The sequence below is a fragment of the Sinocyclocheilus anshuiensis genome, unplaced genomic scaffold (assembly GCF_001515605.1).
Source record: "Sinocyclocheilus anshuiensis isolate Anshui unplaced genomic scaffold, SAMN03320099.WGS_v1.1 scaffold364, whole genome shotgun sequence".
NCBI classification, from domain to species: domain Eukaryota; kingdom Metazoa; phylum Chordata; class Actinopteri; order Cypriniformes; family Cyprinidae; genus Sinocyclocheilus; species Sinocyclocheilus anshuiensis.
The window spans coordinates 525,412-543,166 of NW_015555735.1; the positions used below are offsets into that span (position 1 = coordinate 525,412).

Below are 17,755 nucleotides of genomic sequence, written 5' to 3' on the forward strand. Positions count from 1 at the left end.
GTTTTGATTTGTTGTTTTGCTCCTAGTGTGAATAGGCCTTAATTCAGATATGTTTACAACTCACTGCCTCAGGAAATTTATTTCCATTCTGTAAACATTGCAGCTTTGCCCTCAAATACTGTTGCTAGCACTCCTCTGTATACTTTATTATATTTTTGAAATATATTACTATCTATAACCATACATTTTATATGACAAAACTGTACTAAAATATATAATATAATTACAATTCAAGCAAATAAATAAAATTTTGCTTGGTTTTACAGCCATTACCAGCTCATATGGTTCAGCTTATAAAATCAACTTGATTTTACAGTCAAATTCAACAACAAATATGTTCTCTGGACCTAACATTATAAATGTAGGTCAGTGAACATCATGTAACTCAGCACATGACCTAAATCAAATTCACAGACTGCACAGAGAGATTCCTGAAAGGAAATCCAATTCAGTATTTCAGTAATAAGAGTGCCATGTCTACATATTGTTACTGACAAAAGGCACAGAATATGAGGGATGAAATACTCCAACAGTCCACTCAACATATTCCACTAAAATAAGATTTTACACTGAGTGTACCAAGTCTCCCTGGATTGATTTGTTTTAGATATGAATTATGTCCAATTCAAGAGTGGACCAAGAGAAGAAGAAGAAAACACACAGTAAAGCTGGACACAAGGGAGACAGTCACCTGAGAATATTGTTGAGGCACACTTAATGGGACCTGGGATGCCATAGTAACTGGTTGAATGAAAGTCTGTGCCACAGGAATGTTAGGAGCCCCACCACCACTTTGGCCAACGGAAATGCCAGATATCCCACCATTCTGACCAACAGGCACATTTGGAAACCCTCCGCTCTGACCAATAGGGAGCAGCTGGGGGTGAGACATAACTCCTGCTCCTTTCACTCCCTAAATAAAGGAAACCATTCTTATCCAACAAAAGTGTACATTCAAACAACAATTACTTTTTTTACTGAACATCAAAGGTTTCAAATGAGCAAGAATGGTGGTGTCTCAGCAGCTGGGGATGTATGGCAAAGTATGAAATTGTTTCCTGAAGTAGCAGTACTTACAGATGTGCCAGTGGGGTAGCTGGTTTGAGAATGAGCACATTGATTCGCTGTCTCAGGTACAGAAAAAGCTTGGCTTTGTCCACTGACAGCAGGAAGACTCTCACCCTCTGAATATGGAAAGGTGGATCAACATTTTCACACACCAATTTGGAACAAATATCAGCTAAAAGTGCCTGTTAGATCCTAATCATTAAATGTGATTCAAAATGAATCGTGCACCTGTGAGGCCCAATGCAGTGCCTTGCTGTTGGACATGTTGGTCCACTTCCGGCAGCTCCTCTGCCTCTCCCTGACCCCCAGCAGCTGCAGCAGCTCCTGTGCTCTGTGAGGAGGTGGTGCCGGAAGGCTGGACATAAGAAAAGGAGGAGGTTAGGACCGAGGAGTCACGGCGCTCATCCAGACATTGTTGTTGTTGCTGCTGCTGCTGTTGGAGAAGCTGCTGTTGCCGCCCTTCACGTGACTTCTTAATCAGAGTCACCCTGTCTCTGATGGACTTCCCCACCACCTTAGTATCACTTTCATGGAAAAAGCCGGACTTCACCTATAAACAAGCAACAGAATTGGAGCATGAGTAAAAAAAATAAAAGGGAGGGAGAATGTAAATTATGTCTTAAAGGGATAATTCACCCAAAAATTTATATCCTGTCATAATTTACTCACCCTCAGGACACCGGCCCTCCAGGACCGAGTTTGGGCACCCCTGTTCTAAACAATAAAGTCAAACCAGTTTGGAATGACATGAGGATGAGTAAACATTTTGTTTTGAATGTTGGTGAATATAAATGTATTGCCATATCAGCTTCATAGCTCATACAGATTACACATTCAACAATATAATAAATACAAACATTTAAAAAAAATTCAGCTTAAAAAAACAAACACAATTCTCTAAAATATTAATTAAATGTACTTGTGAAAAAAGAAAAAAATTTTTTTTTTCTGGGTCCATCTTACAAAATAAGCCCTAAAATGTTTGTCCTGATAAAAATTGTTGTCTCATGACATTAAAAACCGGGGGGAAAAACAGTTATACAAACAGGATAGTGCTATAGTAATGACATTTTTGGGTGAACTGTTCCTTTAAAAAATGAATCACAATAAATGAGCACAAATTATAGTTTCTATTATTTCTGTTTTTATAGATTTAAAATACTTGTCCTCTTATATGTTTCTCACCATCTCTAATGCAACTTCTTCAGCACTATCATTCTCCAAGTCGTAGCTGAACTCGATGGCCTCGTTGTCCTTGTGCTTGCCTTTGAGTTTCTTTGGCTCTTCAACCCAGATGCGCAGGGCCAGGCAGTCTTTGCAGCCTGTATCTTCCTCAGCGAGCTCCACACGCACACCAGTGTCCTCCGCAAAGAAGGCATGATTTAGAAGGTCCTTCACTGAGAGCCTGAGGGTGAAAAGAGAATTGAGATGACTGCATTCTCTCTTCTCTTACAGAAGAACTTCCACTGTTTATGTGCTTACCGCTCAAGTCGGTTTTGGCGAATACAGCCCTCAATGATTTCTTTTACCTCAGGGTCGTTTACTTTGTCAAAACTGGCAGGCTTGATACCCTGCAAAAAGAGAAAATGTAGTTTTCTACACTACAAGCACCTCGACGCTGGAAAAAGCCGGACTTCACCTATAAACAAGCAACAGAATTGGAGCATGAGTAAAAAAAATAAAAGGGAGGGAGAATGTAAATTATGTCTTAAAGGGATAATTCACCCAAAAATTTATATCCTGTCATAATTTACTCACCCTCATGTCACACCTGTATGACTTACTGTCTTTTGTGGCACACAAAAAGAGGAAATTTAAATAAACTACTGGCTTGAATGACTGGGGACTGGAATTTTTACGCTTCAGTAAGAATGCAAAAGCAAGTTGTTGTTTTTTTCCAGTTTCTTGTGTCGTCAGCTTCAGTCCTCATTTACTTTTATTTTATTGAAAAAAGCAGATATGTTCTAAACCAGGGGTGCCCAAACTCGGTCCTGGAGGGCCGGTGTCATTCTCCAAGTCGTAGCTGAACTCGATGGCCTCGTTGTCCTTGTGCTTGCCTTTGAGTTTCTTTGGCTCTTCAACCCAGATGCGCAGGGCCAGGCAGTCTTTGCAGCCTGTATCTTCCTCAGCGAGCTCCACACGCACACCAGTGTCCTCCGCAAAGAAGGCATGATTTAGAAGGTCCTTCACTGAGAGCCTGAGGGTGAAAAGAGAATTGAGATGACTGCATTCTCTCTTCTCTTACAGAAGAACTTCCACTGTTTATGTGCTTACCGCTCAAGTCGGTTTTGGCGAATACAGCCCTCAATGATTTCTTTTACCTCAGGGTCGTTTACTTTGTCAAAACTGGCAGGCTTGATACCCTGCAAAAAGAGAAAATGTAGTTTGTTAATTCCCCACATGATTCACAAAGCACCTCGACGCTATGTGCATACTGATTTGAAGTGCATAGTACAGCATACAATACTTTTGTACTTAAAACCATCATAAAAAAGGGTGAATTCACTAAAACTAATTGTGCCCACTGACAGTGAAGTTTATTTGCACATGCTTAAACATATTTGCCAAACAATCTGCATTGCTCAATTCCCAAAGGTGCAGGCTGGTTTTGAGTGTCAGATTGTGAAGTATGCAGCAGACTACCATAATATGCCATACTTTGTACATACTTTGCTGAAAGTATACTGGACTACACCATGTGTCAGAAATTGAATAAAGGCTCAGCATAAGTAAGTGAATTCACCCAATAATAATCTACAAAACAAGAGTCATATAAAGACTTACACTAGTGACTTTGCGGTAGATCTGTGCTGCATTTTGGCATTCTGAATATGGGTACTCTGAGGTAGCCATTTCTAGCATGCACATGCCAAAGGCATAGACATCCACTGACTCGTCATAGTGCTCCTCATACATCTCTGGGGCCATGAACTCTGGAGTACCTGAGAAATCAATACAACATTCATTTGACATTCTGTCTCTTGTTTGCATCTGTCTGCCATTTCTGCCATCTTTATCTTCTGTTGCTATAGTAAAAACACAAATCTGTACAACTCATTTCATCTTTTCTCCTTGACAATGGCCAATCAATGTGCAAGTAGTTATGACAACTTTAATTATCACAATGACCTTGAAGTCTGAAGCCTATAAATGTGCACCATTCACATGCAAGACTTTTTTTAACGTATCACAAAGGCAAAACAAGTTTGAACCATTTTCCTCAGATTCAACTGCAAACCACAAGTATATCATATATCAAGAAGCCCTTGAACCAATTGTGTCCCTTTTTCTGGCTTGATCTCGAAACTTCTGAAATTCTAATGATGGATTTCAGCCACTGCAAGTAGAAATCATCATCTATGCAGCACCCTGGTGCTTTCACAGATCTTGCTAATCATGAAACCTTTGCAGCGACCTTGCAATAATTGTGCAAATTTTCCCAAGTATGCTGCTGCTGGAAGCTTTCAGGTTTACCTTCTTAAAAAGAACAGTGATGTAAATGGAAGTGCTGCTTCCTTTTTCATGTTCGAACTAATTTGAATATCTGCCGTACTTTCCGTGCTAAAAAAATCAATAGGTATTGATGTCTTTGTGTGTGCACACATTGCCGTCAATAATGTGGAGCAGCAAGCAGTGCCCTTTAGTGTGCTCCAGTGTGGCAATACGATTTAAGTGAGCTAAAGAGACTGAGGAAACAAGAAGAGACCTTTTCTTAGATCCTTGACAGGCACCATAATTACAGCCACCAATGTGGAAGACCTGCACCCCATTCAGGACAAGCATTTAACCAAAAGGCTATGAAGAGGTCAGTCACATATTCAAGAACATCTTTTACTACCCACAGGAAACTGAATGAAAGGCACAGACCTATGACACTCTTGGCAAACGATGTTCGCATGAGGGTGGCAAGGCCCAGGTCACCAATCTTTACTGATCCGGTCGGGCCTGTGATGAAGATATTGTCACACTTGAGGTCACGGTGCACAATGGGTGGCATACGGGTGTGTAGGAACTGTAGACCCTTTAGGATCTGCCTGCACCAGCTTCGAAGAACCTTGGGCTTCATCACTTTAAAGCGCTTAAGGTACCTGAAGCAGAGAAAAGCAGTCACAATTTTCTCATGAAGATGTTTTCACTCTTACTTGATGATGATATATTGTATGAATCTTAGCAGCCTGAATGGGCCAAATATATTTACTATAATATTTACTTTTCACACATTTATATAAGTGTATTATTTATTTCAATATTAAATAACAATGAAAAAAATTTAAATAATACACACGTTTTGAGCGTTCCTGAGGTCATGAGCTCAGTCACTAGGACAATGCACTTCTTGCCTCTAAGAACAGACTCCCAGGAGTCATAAAAACGCACAATGTTGGGATGCTGTAGACCCTTCAGCATTTCAGCCTCCTCTTTAAACCGCTGCTGCTCCACTTTGGTCAGCTTTCGATCCTGACAAATAAACAAACACAAAACATATTAAATATTGTAGTACATGTCATTAAGCGTAGCCTGTAATGATTTAGAATTTCCTTAAAACGTTTAACTCTGGTCTACATTTTTACTTCACAATCTGAAAAACAAAAAAACAACCAAATGACTGGAATGGAGAGCAAAAAAGGGATATAGACATGTCTGAACCAATTATGATTGTACAAAAAGGACATAAGAAATGGATAAGCTCTTGCTTCAACATCCTCTCTATGAAAGATAGAATTATTTTCACACCCAAAAGTGCTCTCGACTGTCCTATTAATCATGTTAATGACCAAGTCATAAATATTACTAACTAGTCTGTGATTTTTGTATAAATGGGATTTAAATTCTCACAGTAAAGTACTCATAAATTATATTGTATTGCCTCATTAATTATGAATATCAGCATACCATGATAGCACAGCACACTTCCAGCCACTTGCTGCTGAAAGAAAATGAGTTCCACTTTAAAAAAATATGCTGCGAGAGAGGAATGTTCAAAGCTTTGTATCCATTCAGTTTTACTGCAAGAATGTAACCCTCCCAAACACGCTACGTTATGCCGGTCATCAGCGAATCTGCCATCTTTGGTGGTTTCAATACAGCAATGTGGCAGGTGGGGTGGAGGGAGAGTATATACCGACGGCTGATCACAGCAAAACGCTTGCTTCAGCATGGACACATGTGCTCAGAGACGGTACACTAGCGATCAACGGCCACCAGGTGGCGCTGGTAAAAAGGAGATGTGTGACAGGGAGGCAACACCCAGCATTAGCCTAAAAATCTAATTTCAGCCACAGCGGCCACCATGACCAGATTGCCCCAGTGTGGCGGATGTTGATTAAATCCCTTCGCTGGCACAAAGTGGGGAAAATGCCACAGTGCCAACACCAAGCACACATACACTCACTCACTCCACTGGCAAATGCCACACACACTTGTGTTGCCATGCGACACACTGATGATTAACTGTGCTCACCCTGAACAACCCCACGATACTAATAAAACATATTAGATGAAGCCTTGATGCACATTTGTTTTCAAAGGAAGAGTGAATATTATGTTGTCATTTCCTCACCATCTTATTGTTTTAAACATGTACAACTTCTTTTTTCTGTAGAGGACAAAAGATATTTTGAAGAATGTTTCTTCTGTTCGTGTCCATATTCACTGGGGTTTAAAACAACACTAGAGCCCTTTGACTTCCATTGTATGGACAAAAAACACCAAGACATTTTTTTTTAAATATCATCTTTTATACAGGTTTAAAATGTCATGAGGTTGAATAAATAATGACAATTTTCATATTAGGATGAACTATCCCTTTAAGACAAGCCACTGTTTGTTTCTTTTCTTCACTGAATCTCAACAGATGTCCCAAAAAAGGCTTGTAATCTTTAATCTGTGTGATGACAGAACATCTCTCTGAATTGATTTAAACAGACCAAAAAAATAAATAGGCCTAAACATTATCAGTCTAACTCTGATACTCTGCATTGGGTTCATTCAGTACATGTAGCTGAATTCAAATGAAGTACTGACTCCTTGACCCTTAGGCTTTGAGAGTTAGTCTGTGTGACCTACATGGATAAAATAATCAAAGATGTCTGGGTCAAAGGCCACAACATTATGTTATATAAGCAGTGTGTAAAATAAAAAGCCAAATAATAGTAAGAAATGACAGATTTCACAGCTTGGCAAACTCACTGCATGAGATTTATAGACATAATTTTACTTTAATTTCTGTAAACAACTTTGCAATGGCCTGCTGTCTATGCATCAACAAGTAAAGCTAATTTCTGGAGGCTGTTTTGTGGCGTACAATCTGATTTGCCATGTAATGAGGTTTCTCTGTTGTTAAACTTCCATCTGTAAATCATGTCATCCTCTCTCTGCTCCCCCTTCTCTTTTAAGGCATCAACTAACTAACTAGGTGTTAGTTTGAGGAAGTATTATGTGGAAGCTGAGGCCTCTTGTTTTCTTTTCCTCCTTTCTATGCCAGTAAGTTATGTGAAGACCCATGATCAATCTGCCCACAGAACTGACAAATGCACTGCATAATCTAAACACCAGTCATTCACAAAATTATTTGCATACATTACCATTCAATAGTTTGGAGTTAGTAAGATTTCTTGTTTGAAAGAAATGTATATGTTTATTCAGCAAAGATGTCAAAAGTGACGGTCAAAAGATTTATGACGTTACAAAATATTTCTAAAATAAATCTTTATCCAAAATTCTGAAAAAAATATATCATGGCTTACACAAAAATATTAAGCAGCACAAGTGCTTTCAACATTGATAATAATAAGAAATGTTTCTTAAACATCAAATCATCATATTTAAAGGGGTCATATGATGCGATTTAAATTTTTCCTTTCTCTTTGGAGTGTTACAAGCTCTTGGTGCATAAAGAAGATCTGTAAAGTTGCAAAGACTAAAGTCTCAAATCCAAAGAGATATTCTTTATAAAAGTTAAGAGTCAGCCACGCCTACCTAAAACGGCTCGTTCTAACACGCCCCAACATATCTACATCACTATGTGGGAAGATTTGCATAACGCCGCCCAAATGTTTACACAAAATAATGTTATTTTTAGCAACATCTTATGAACCCTTTAAAATGATTTGGGGATGAAAGATCATGTGGCACTGAAGACTGGAATAATGGCTGCTGAAAATGTTGCTTTGTTTTAAAATCACATCTCAAATTATATTAAAGCAAAATGCAGTAATTTTAAATTATAATATTATTTCACATTGTTCCTGTTGTTATTGATCAAAAAAAAAAGCAGGTTTGGTGAGCATAAGAGACCACTTTCAAAAACATCTTTAAAAACCAACCAAAAGCCCCTGCATTGTTTATTTTTTATTATATTAAAGTTTTGAAGATTTCAGCTACCAATAAAAATGCAGTACTCTCAGCTTCACTTTAGACTTCTTAAAGCATATTCAGTCAGTTAAATTTCAATTCAATGAGTCATAATTTGTTTCCAAAACTATCATAAATCAGTTCAGCAACTAAATTCTTCAGCAACAGCATAAAGGCACAAATATTTGTCAAGGTGTCTCTTGCTAATTCTGTGAAGTTTCCACATAAACACTGTGTTAAAGTATGTCTGCTTTGATCAGCCAATAAAAACAGAACAAGAGGAAATCTGGAGAGGATTTTCTGTGCAGATTCTGTGTGTTGTTGAATGCTCCTGTGTGTGCTTGTTTGTACAGTGCAAGCACACTTTTCATGGTATAAATGCCACTGCAGATATGCCTTCTATGCCATTTTTGTAGCGCTGCACACGGCGAGGCACTTATCTGTAATGTTTTGCCCTATGCAAGCATTTTCAATAACCAGAATTATTAATAATTCATTTAAATTCAGATGAATTGGAGGATCGATCCGGAATCATTTAGGAATGACGATGCATCAGTGAATGGATTTTACCCCCACCTCTTGCATGTAAACAGAATTTGTTTAGACCTAGTCAAGGTTGTAATCAAATGTGCAAGTTTAATAACGTCTCATTGAAAAACCCATATTGATCAACAACTATTCAGAATCATAAAGCTACCAACATAAAACTTATAACAGTTACAAACAAACCCACACATCACTAAAAGCAACACCCCGATCCCTGAACTTTGACCATACATTTTCAGCACTACAACAAGGTTTCTTTGTGTTGACAGATGCTTCCTGTTTTGTGGTGCATTGAAAATTCATGCTGAGCTCTGTGTTTTGCGGCTAAAAGCTAACATGAGTGTATCAGCATGTGTGTGCTGGTGTTCCGTCTGCTGGTGAACTCTAAATGCTGAGTTAGTGTCTTGTAAGGGCGCCTCTATCTGTCTGAGTTTCACAGTTCCTTTGGCTTCTTCATGACAGTGTCTTGTCCTGGCTTTTATAGCATTATGTTCAGAAACCTGGGTCAGCAGTAGGGCTGTGCGATATGGACAAAAAAAACCTATCGCGATTTCTTTGATCAATTTTGCGATTTCGATTTTAATCACGATTTTGACACACACAGACATGCATTACAGTCATTAATGCATTCAGTGTGAATTTGAAACATATTTCCAAAAGAAAACCAATTAGAGCTTTATCAAAAAGCTGTAACATGTCTCTAGAACAGACATAAGGCAAAATAATCACTAAGTAAAGGTGTAACAAAATGTCTCTAGAATAGACATATATGGCAGAAAAAAGAAAAAAAAATCCCGTCCAGGGATTTTTTTTTGCCATGCATTGGTCATAGAGCTCTTTGTGGCGTTGCCTCAGATGTTGAACTAGATTTGTTGCGCCAAGTTCACACGTACTCCGTCTGCAGTGCGTATACAGTATGTGTATGCGGTGCAGAAGCAGCATGGACTTATTTTGCTTTTGCATTTGCAGTCCGCTCCTAATCTGCCACAAACACAACATTTATCCATTATTTTGATTTCAAATCCAAACGTTGTTTCTGAAAATGCTTTTTCAGCATTGCAATTCTCTTTTATCACAGTACAGTAATACAATCTTTCATAGACATATTCACGTTTAAACTCAATAAATATAACTTTGTTTAACTACCACCACGAGTGCCATCTATTATTGCCTTGTTTATCTAAAAGTGCACTTTTCCTTGTTTTAAATCTAGCCAAAGAGCCATGTGTTGCCAGTAGACTTTAATTATATGCATTTATGGTGTAATTACTAAATTTCTGTGTCAATCCATGTTAATTTTTACCACAAATAATGCGCTGCCACTTTAATTCAGCACGTGCAGCACAGCAGAAATAGATTCCGTGCGGAAACGATCGCAGCATGACTGCTGCAGACGCACCGCTCCTGAAGCGCACTGCCGGACCGCAATCGTGTGCAGTATGAACACTCGGATCCATTAACATGGGCGCGGAAAAAATACAAACCACAGACAGAGTGTGTGAACCTGGCGTTACGTTTGTATGCCCGCCCGGTCTATTTAGAAATCGCGTAAGCTCAAATTGCGATTTTATGACGATTTCGATTAATCGCACAGCCCTAGTCAGCAGTGGCAAGGAGAATTAAGAAAGTGAGTGATTAGTCATGTCATGTAAAACCAGATGGACATTTTTTGCATTTACACACTATTGTCTGGCTATCCGGCTGAAATTTCCCTTTTATGGAATCACAGATACAGGATTTGAACCTGAACCTTCCAGGTTGCAAAATCACTGACCATGGCACCTGGTAAAGCTTGGTAATGAGTTTGGGTCGTTCAATATCTAAGGCTTATTAGTGACAAACGACGCCACACATTGAAATGAGAAACAAAAGGTCAGGCAACCTGTCAACCACACTTTAAACATTATGCAAGTTTCCATGTTAAAGTTGCGTCTGCTGAGTTTGTCCGTGTGTTTGTTCAGTTGTCAGGTGAGGCTCCAGTAACTCAGGCTACCGTAAACAGTGTAAAGCCTAAGCCAGCCTGACCCTTTCCACAAAAAGAAACACTTCAGGACCGGTCACCTGTTCAGCCCGAAAAAGCCCACAAAAACACAACACATGAATGCTTGCTGAACTCCCCGTGTGCTGATGAAACATAAGAAGTATGCATTAGTACACAATGCGTACATCATGGCTTTTAAATTGAGTTTAGTGGTGCCATCCACATTCACTAAAATAAACGAATTCTCTGATCCCTGTGGATGTGTAAAGCAATCATGACTATCATCTTTTTATTATTGTGCTAGTCGATACGCCTTTTGGGTTTAACTGCAATGAAGAGGCAAGGGAGGGTGGATGATCAGCTCATATTACTAACACATTCACTGTAATAGAGCTTCATGGCAAATGCAACATAATACCCACTAGCTTAATGCATTGCAATGAAGACACATGCCTGTCTTCGTGTATATGTGTGCGCTATAGTGAAAACAAACATGACAAGAAACATTTAGATAGTTTTAGTAAGCAATCCTTTAATAACTAATAAATGCACTATTACGAACAACTGATCGCATGACAAAATTATTCAAACATATAATATCAAGACTTAGGCCCAATCCCAACTCTACCCCTTACCTCTTTTGGTTGAAGGCGTAGAGTTAGGGGGAAGGGCCAGATAGCCCTTCAAATGAAGATTTTTCGGGACGACACTTCAAACGAAGGGGTATAAGAATGATCTCAGCATAAACCAGCTACAGCGGCAACATGGCTGCCCGAGCAAACAAAAAGACACGTAAATGTAAGCATTTTTGGCAATAATAAAGATTTTAATGCAAAGTAATCATTTGTTTTCTGTTACATTCAATCGTGTGTTCATATTTACGGTCATGTTATTCAAAGAAATGTTTGCAAAAAAAAAAAATTGCTAAAGTTTGCTAATGTTAAAACATTACTGACTGTACAATAGTGCCACAACATATTTTCATATCTGATCAGGGCAATAGGGGGGCTAGTCCCCCCAATAATTAGAAATCGCTAAACCTTTTTCTCAAATATTGCTAATTTGCGAGAGAGAGAGAGAGAGAGAGAGAGAGAGAGATGAAAGTTGCGTGTACGCACTTCTGTGCATCTCAATGAGTGAGTTTACTTCAAAAATAACGATTTTATCCTCTCGTTGCTAGAAAATATAATGTAGCGATTCAGTATTTAAACTGTTATTAATAAAAGTCGCGGGGCAGCACTGACAAGTTTCTTTGCTCCTGGATGTGTGCGCTGTGCAATCTCCGATGTGTGTGTATTGTAGGAGCTAGACGACGTATGATGACATGTAATGGTATAGTAGTGGTGTCCCATTTCTTAGGGGGAATATTTTCACCCCTACCCCTTGACACTTTGTTTCAAGGGACAAGGGGAATGGGGTAGGGGTATAAAATAGAATTTGTATCGAGCCTTAGTCTAATAGCTAGAACATACATAAATATGTATTACTCATAAAGAAGCACATTTCAGAAATACCTGAACAGACTGATGTTTGATGATGATGACTAAATATTGTTGATAGTGACTAATTTTCATCTTTTTTTCTTAAATGACTAAAAAGTGCAGACAGGGAGTCATTAAGCATTTGTATTAAAAAACAGAGCTCTAGAAAGGGATAACATTATTTCTATTTTTAAAATAATAATACTAATATATTTTTTAAGATGAACTAATAGTTTTAGATGGTTTCATGAAATCTGTGAGCTAAAATGTCTGAAAGAGATAAAGCGAATGATAGTCGGATAATCATGTGATCTTAACCTGTCGGCCCCAATGATGTGACCAGCTCTGCAAAATAGATTTTATTACATTACTGACATGATTGGACTTGTCATCTCATCATGTGACTGTAAATGATTTATACATATTTTCAAAAGTACCATTCATTACTGAGTGCACCTGTATGTCTAAACGTGATTCTACTGAAATGTTGAGGACACTGACCTTTTGCACAGATGGGATTGGCCTCGGTGTTTAACAGAGGGCTCAGAGCTCTGCCATCAGAATGAAGACGTTCACACTGAGCCTTTGCCTCAATTTCTCTTTTACTCAGAGCCACATGATGTCACTGAATGTCTGACATCAAATTTGACCACAACTGATGGGGTGAAAAGTTCTGCTGCGCTCACGGTACATTACTCTGAATTAAATGAGTTTAGTCTGGGAGAGAGACAGTACAACTCAGAATTGCTAAAAAGCTCTAATTTCTGACTTCATTATGGACATTTTCTGCCAACCTTTTGGCAAAAATTATTCCCATGATGCCATAAATGATATAATTAAAATCACATAAGTCTTGTCAATGGATTTTGTGACCACTGCTTCCAGAGCACATGATCCTTCATAACACCCACATTCGGACTGTAGAAAAGCTACAGAAGACCCCAATCCAATATGAATATTCATATATCTAGTGCTTCACTCATTGTATGAATAGTGTTTCAGCTAGTCTATTTATAAAAAGACAGGCACCCAAAGAAAAGCAGTTTTATTTTTACTCCTTGTAAAATGTAAAAAAATGTCTATGGTCTGGAGTGATTTTTGTTGTGGCAGGAGCTGAGCTGGGGCAGACTGGTCTGGTTTGGGCTGCTTGCATTCAGCCAGTTGTGTTTCTGCACGAGTTGTGCTGTCTGTGCAGGCTTTTTGTTCAGGCCTGACAGGCACCCACTGTAATTAACTCCCTGGATCACCCTGTATACTCAATCACACGACAGAGAGAACACCCCTCCAACACTGTACGCCCCACACACACGCACACAACACTGTAGTTCACGTGCCAGTATAGAGCTGCAAGGAGTAGAGCGCATAATAATAAATCTGAGTTGCATCTGCACTCACACAATGTAATACATTAAGAAAGAAACTCCTACTGACAAACTCAAAAATATGTTTAAAACATTCACTAAAAGCTTTATATGAGACAGAACAAAGGGATAAACTGAAATGTGAACATCTATTTCCCTCTCTTACAAGTGTAACTGTTGAGATAGGGATTAACAGTTAATCCCTATCTCAACAGTCCCTTCCCTTCCAGTGTGTGTGGACTGTTGTGTGTATGTGTGGGTCAGGTTATGCCCACATTGTGGGGAACAACTGTACCCACTAGGATAGTATAAACTGAAAGCACACTGTTGGGACCAGCGAATGGTCCCCATAAGGACCATGGCTCAATAAACATAATAAATAATGTTTTAATGAAAACGTATAACAGCAAAAAAAAAGGATTTAGAAAATATAATTACTCACAAACGTCAAGGGAAAGTTCCTAGAGAAGCAACATTATTAAATATCAAACCAATACTAACAACAACAAGCTGATCTTTTTTTTCTCATCTTATTCCAGACAATCATTAAACTGTCAATATTAAAATTTTATACACATTTTAAAGTTATTTAGACAAATTAAAAATTAAACAGCCAGTTTAAATGCTACAAGTGAATTTAGGCATAAAACATCACTCGATTACTTTTAAGTGTTATTAAATTAGTATTTTTAAAGTTGGCATGGAATGGAAATTCACCCCATTTTTTCCTAAATAGATGTTACTGATCTAATTGTGAATGATTCAACAATGCATGTTTATTTTTTACATTTGTAATTTCATTTAAAGCTGCAGTCCGTAAGTTTTGCCTTTTTGTCACCATCTCTGTTTGAAAACCTGCAATTGCAGCTGTTTGCAGAATTATCTTCCTTGCGTGGGTTGTGCGGCGGCATGGCTCCAGCGCGGATGAATCTAATGTTTTGAGGAGTATGTGTGGCCTACTTCGCAATCACAGATTCTAGCCTACGCCTTGGAATACATGACCCAAATAAGCATTTTCACCGGATACTGTCATCTGAACACGTAAGTAACAAGTCTGCCACATTTGTTCTGACCAACTGAGGAAAAAAGCATTACAATAAATCGTGCTACCAATGGTGATTTAATCTACAGATCGGTTAGCTCATATCACATCAAACCTTGCAAATTATTATTATTGTTAATACTTTATTCTCAAATTGTTAATGTTAACAACATCAGCATTACGTGACTATGTGAATATAGTGTGTATTAGAGTGTAGATTTCAATTTCTGTACAGTCTAACCTAGGGCTGGGTGATATAGCTAAAAAATTTATCAATGATATAATGTTTCATATCGTTCGGTATCGATAATTATTGATCTTTTTTATAACTTTTTTTAAAACAGAGCAATAGAATTTTCTTTTTTAAATTTAACCACTGTATTTTTAAATTAACCCAATTTATTGAGACAAACAAATTTTTTTGTTTTTGTTTTAACAATCAAACACAAAATAAAAATTAAACATATCTTATTTCTAATGTTTTATATGCAGATTAAATACGTCTTAAGGAAACTTTTGGCTTGTCTCCCGAGGCCACAAGTGGGCGCAATGAGCAAAATAATGCAGCGCATTTAAATTGTCAACACAAGGAAACTGTCTATAAAAAAACATGTATCATGTCTAAATTAACTCATAAAAATCTAATATAATTTCGTAAATTGCATAAACAATTATCAACAAAACAGCATCATGTATTTATGCATTGCTTAATCCAAAGAGCCGAAGCGCCCATCACACAGATTGCATTTAAAAACATATGAGATGCAGTGAAAAAGAATAAACATCCACAAATTCGTGACATGTTTTCTAAAAGTTTAAACTGTTTTAACTTTGCATGGCTTTCTATACTCTTGTGTGAGACGCGAGTGCAGCAGTCATATTTGCGGATTATGCGTTCTGTGTGAATGGCTTGGTTTCGGTTTTAACCTAATCAAGATCTTCTCCGCATTTAGCTACTATATTTCTCTAATATTTTGAATGAATAACACAGTAGTGGCGCGTCTCATGGGCTAGACTAACAAAACATTAAACTACAACGTCACTTACATCATTATCACCGCATCTCGCGCGCCACTGATGACGCTCCCTGATGCACACCTAACATTCAAATGCAAATGTTTATTTTAAATTCGACTAATATTCATTCTTTATTCACAATCTCCTCATCACAGGCAGGCACGGCACTCATTTCAGCAAGTTTGAGTTTGTGTGTGCTGTCTGCGTCACTCATAGCACGTGCCTATATCGTGCGCTATATCGAACATTTTTTCTATCGTTATCGAAGGTGTACCGTCGATAAATACCAATACAGTTTTATTGCCCAGGCCTAGTCTAACCTCTAATTGTCATACCATTCGAATTTCATATTAAGAAATTCTTTTAACCCAAAAAGCAAATTATGCTCCCTTTGAACTGGTTGTCTTTAAAATACAAATCTTGTGTAAACCGATCTGTAATCAGAAGCACATTTAAAACTGGAATATAATTTAATTTCATTCACATGTGTTTCATAAACACAATCGTTTCTGGATTACAATCCGCCATCGAAATGATACATTTAATTATTCCAGCTGCAGTGAGAAAAGGCTATAAATGATCCGCCACCTGCAGGATCCTCACATGCGATAGCCTAGTAGCCGGGACAACTTCTTTATGTTTACAGAAGTGACATAATGACGCAGCGCCATGCTCGAATTTCCAGCAAAAACCTACCCGTACCACTCAAATGAGAAAACATTATTATAAGTAGTGGTCGACCGATATATCGCCAAGGCCGATATATGCCATTTTTCAAATATCGGCATTGGCGATAAGTTTTTCTTTTTGGCCGATGCGTTCGAGACGGGACTTTTATTTTGATGGCGCCGAGTGCGGCAGCGCCTGAGCACACAGTGCTCACATTCTCCCTGTTCGCTGTCATCGTTCAGTTCTGTCTAATACGGATAGAAGTCTGTCTAATTATCCAACAGAACTGTTAAACAAAGTAATTAAAATGTATACAAAAAGTATTATAATGATTGCTTTTATATTATTAGTAATAAAAAGGCAAACATAATACTTTCTCGTTTGCCGTCAGCATTCAGCAAATACTCATTTACATTATTTAAACAAATCTTTGAATGGCTAATGAAAATTTTATTTCACAAACCTTGCAAACTTAGTCGAATCCAGTTGTGAGATCTTGTGAAGTGTATTATAAAAAATATTTATTTGTGGAAGATACTTTGTCATCTATGTCATCTAAAGTATAGGTATGTTTATTTTACAAAATTATTTTTAATCCATTTTCAAATGATTTCAAATTTCTTAAATTTGAATTAAAATAAATACAATTATATCGGCATCGATTGGGTTTTTTACGATACCGGTGCCAAATCGATACTTTTAAAACGGTACCGGTGCCTAAACCGATTAAGGGCTAGATTTTCGCTGGAGGAAACCGCTGTTGTGTGATGAGGGGTGAACGCAGCAAACTTTACAGTAACGTTAGATTGGAAACCGATTGCTCCCTCGTGAGGGAGGAGACGAGGTCTGCCGCCGTTTTCATATGAAGTTTAAAGGGGACTGACTCTGAGGCGATCACGAATTTGTGTACAGTTTATGGAGCTAATCGCTATAGCCCCGCTAAAAATTGCCTAGCGACGCCCATGCTTCTTACGTCTATTTTGGAGAACCAGGACAAATATTTCAATCGATCGCTCAGGCATTTAAGTGGCACCGAAATGAGGCACCAAAATATGGTGTTCTAGTACATACCGGTTACATAGGTTTCGGTACCCAACCCTATCGGCCACCCGGCTTTCCAAGATATCGGCATCGGCTGTCAAAAAACCAATATCGGTCGACCACTAATTATAAGCTAACCGTTGTGAATCGGGCTAAAGTAAGGCGATAGTTTTGAACACTGGCTGGTTATGTACTT

General features: G+C 38.2%; 1 protein-coding gene across 1 annotated transcript in view; it reads right to left on the reverse strand.

Moving 5' to 3' along the window:
- Nucleotides 1-17,755, reverse strand: part of wnk3 (WNK lysine deficient protein kinase 3) — a 48,592-nt gene that overhangs the window by 21,319 nt on the left and 9,518 nt on the right. Inside the window, exons 3-10 of the mRNA XM_016466491.1 lie at nucleotides 5,354-5,526; nucleotides 4,936-5,156; nucleotides 3,853-4,010; nucleotides 3,343-3,431; nucleotides 2,254-2,473; nucleotides 1,297-1,618; nucleotides 1,078-1,184; nucleotides 692-913 (exon numbers count right to left, since the gene is read on the reverse strand). Coding sequence (XP_016321977.1) covers nucleotides 692-913; nucleotides 1,078-1,184; nucleotides 1,297-1,618; nucleotides 2,254-2,473; nucleotides 3,343-3,431; nucleotides 3,853-4,010; nucleotides 4,936-5,156; nucleotides 5,354-5,526 — 1,512 coding nt within the window. The remainder of the gene's footprint in view (nucleotides 1-691; nucleotides 914-1,077; nucleotides 1,185-1,296; nucleotides 1,619-2,253; nucleotides 2,474-3,342; nucleotides 3,432-3,852; nucleotides 4,011-4,935; nucleotides 5,157-5,353; nucleotides 5,527-17,755) is intronic.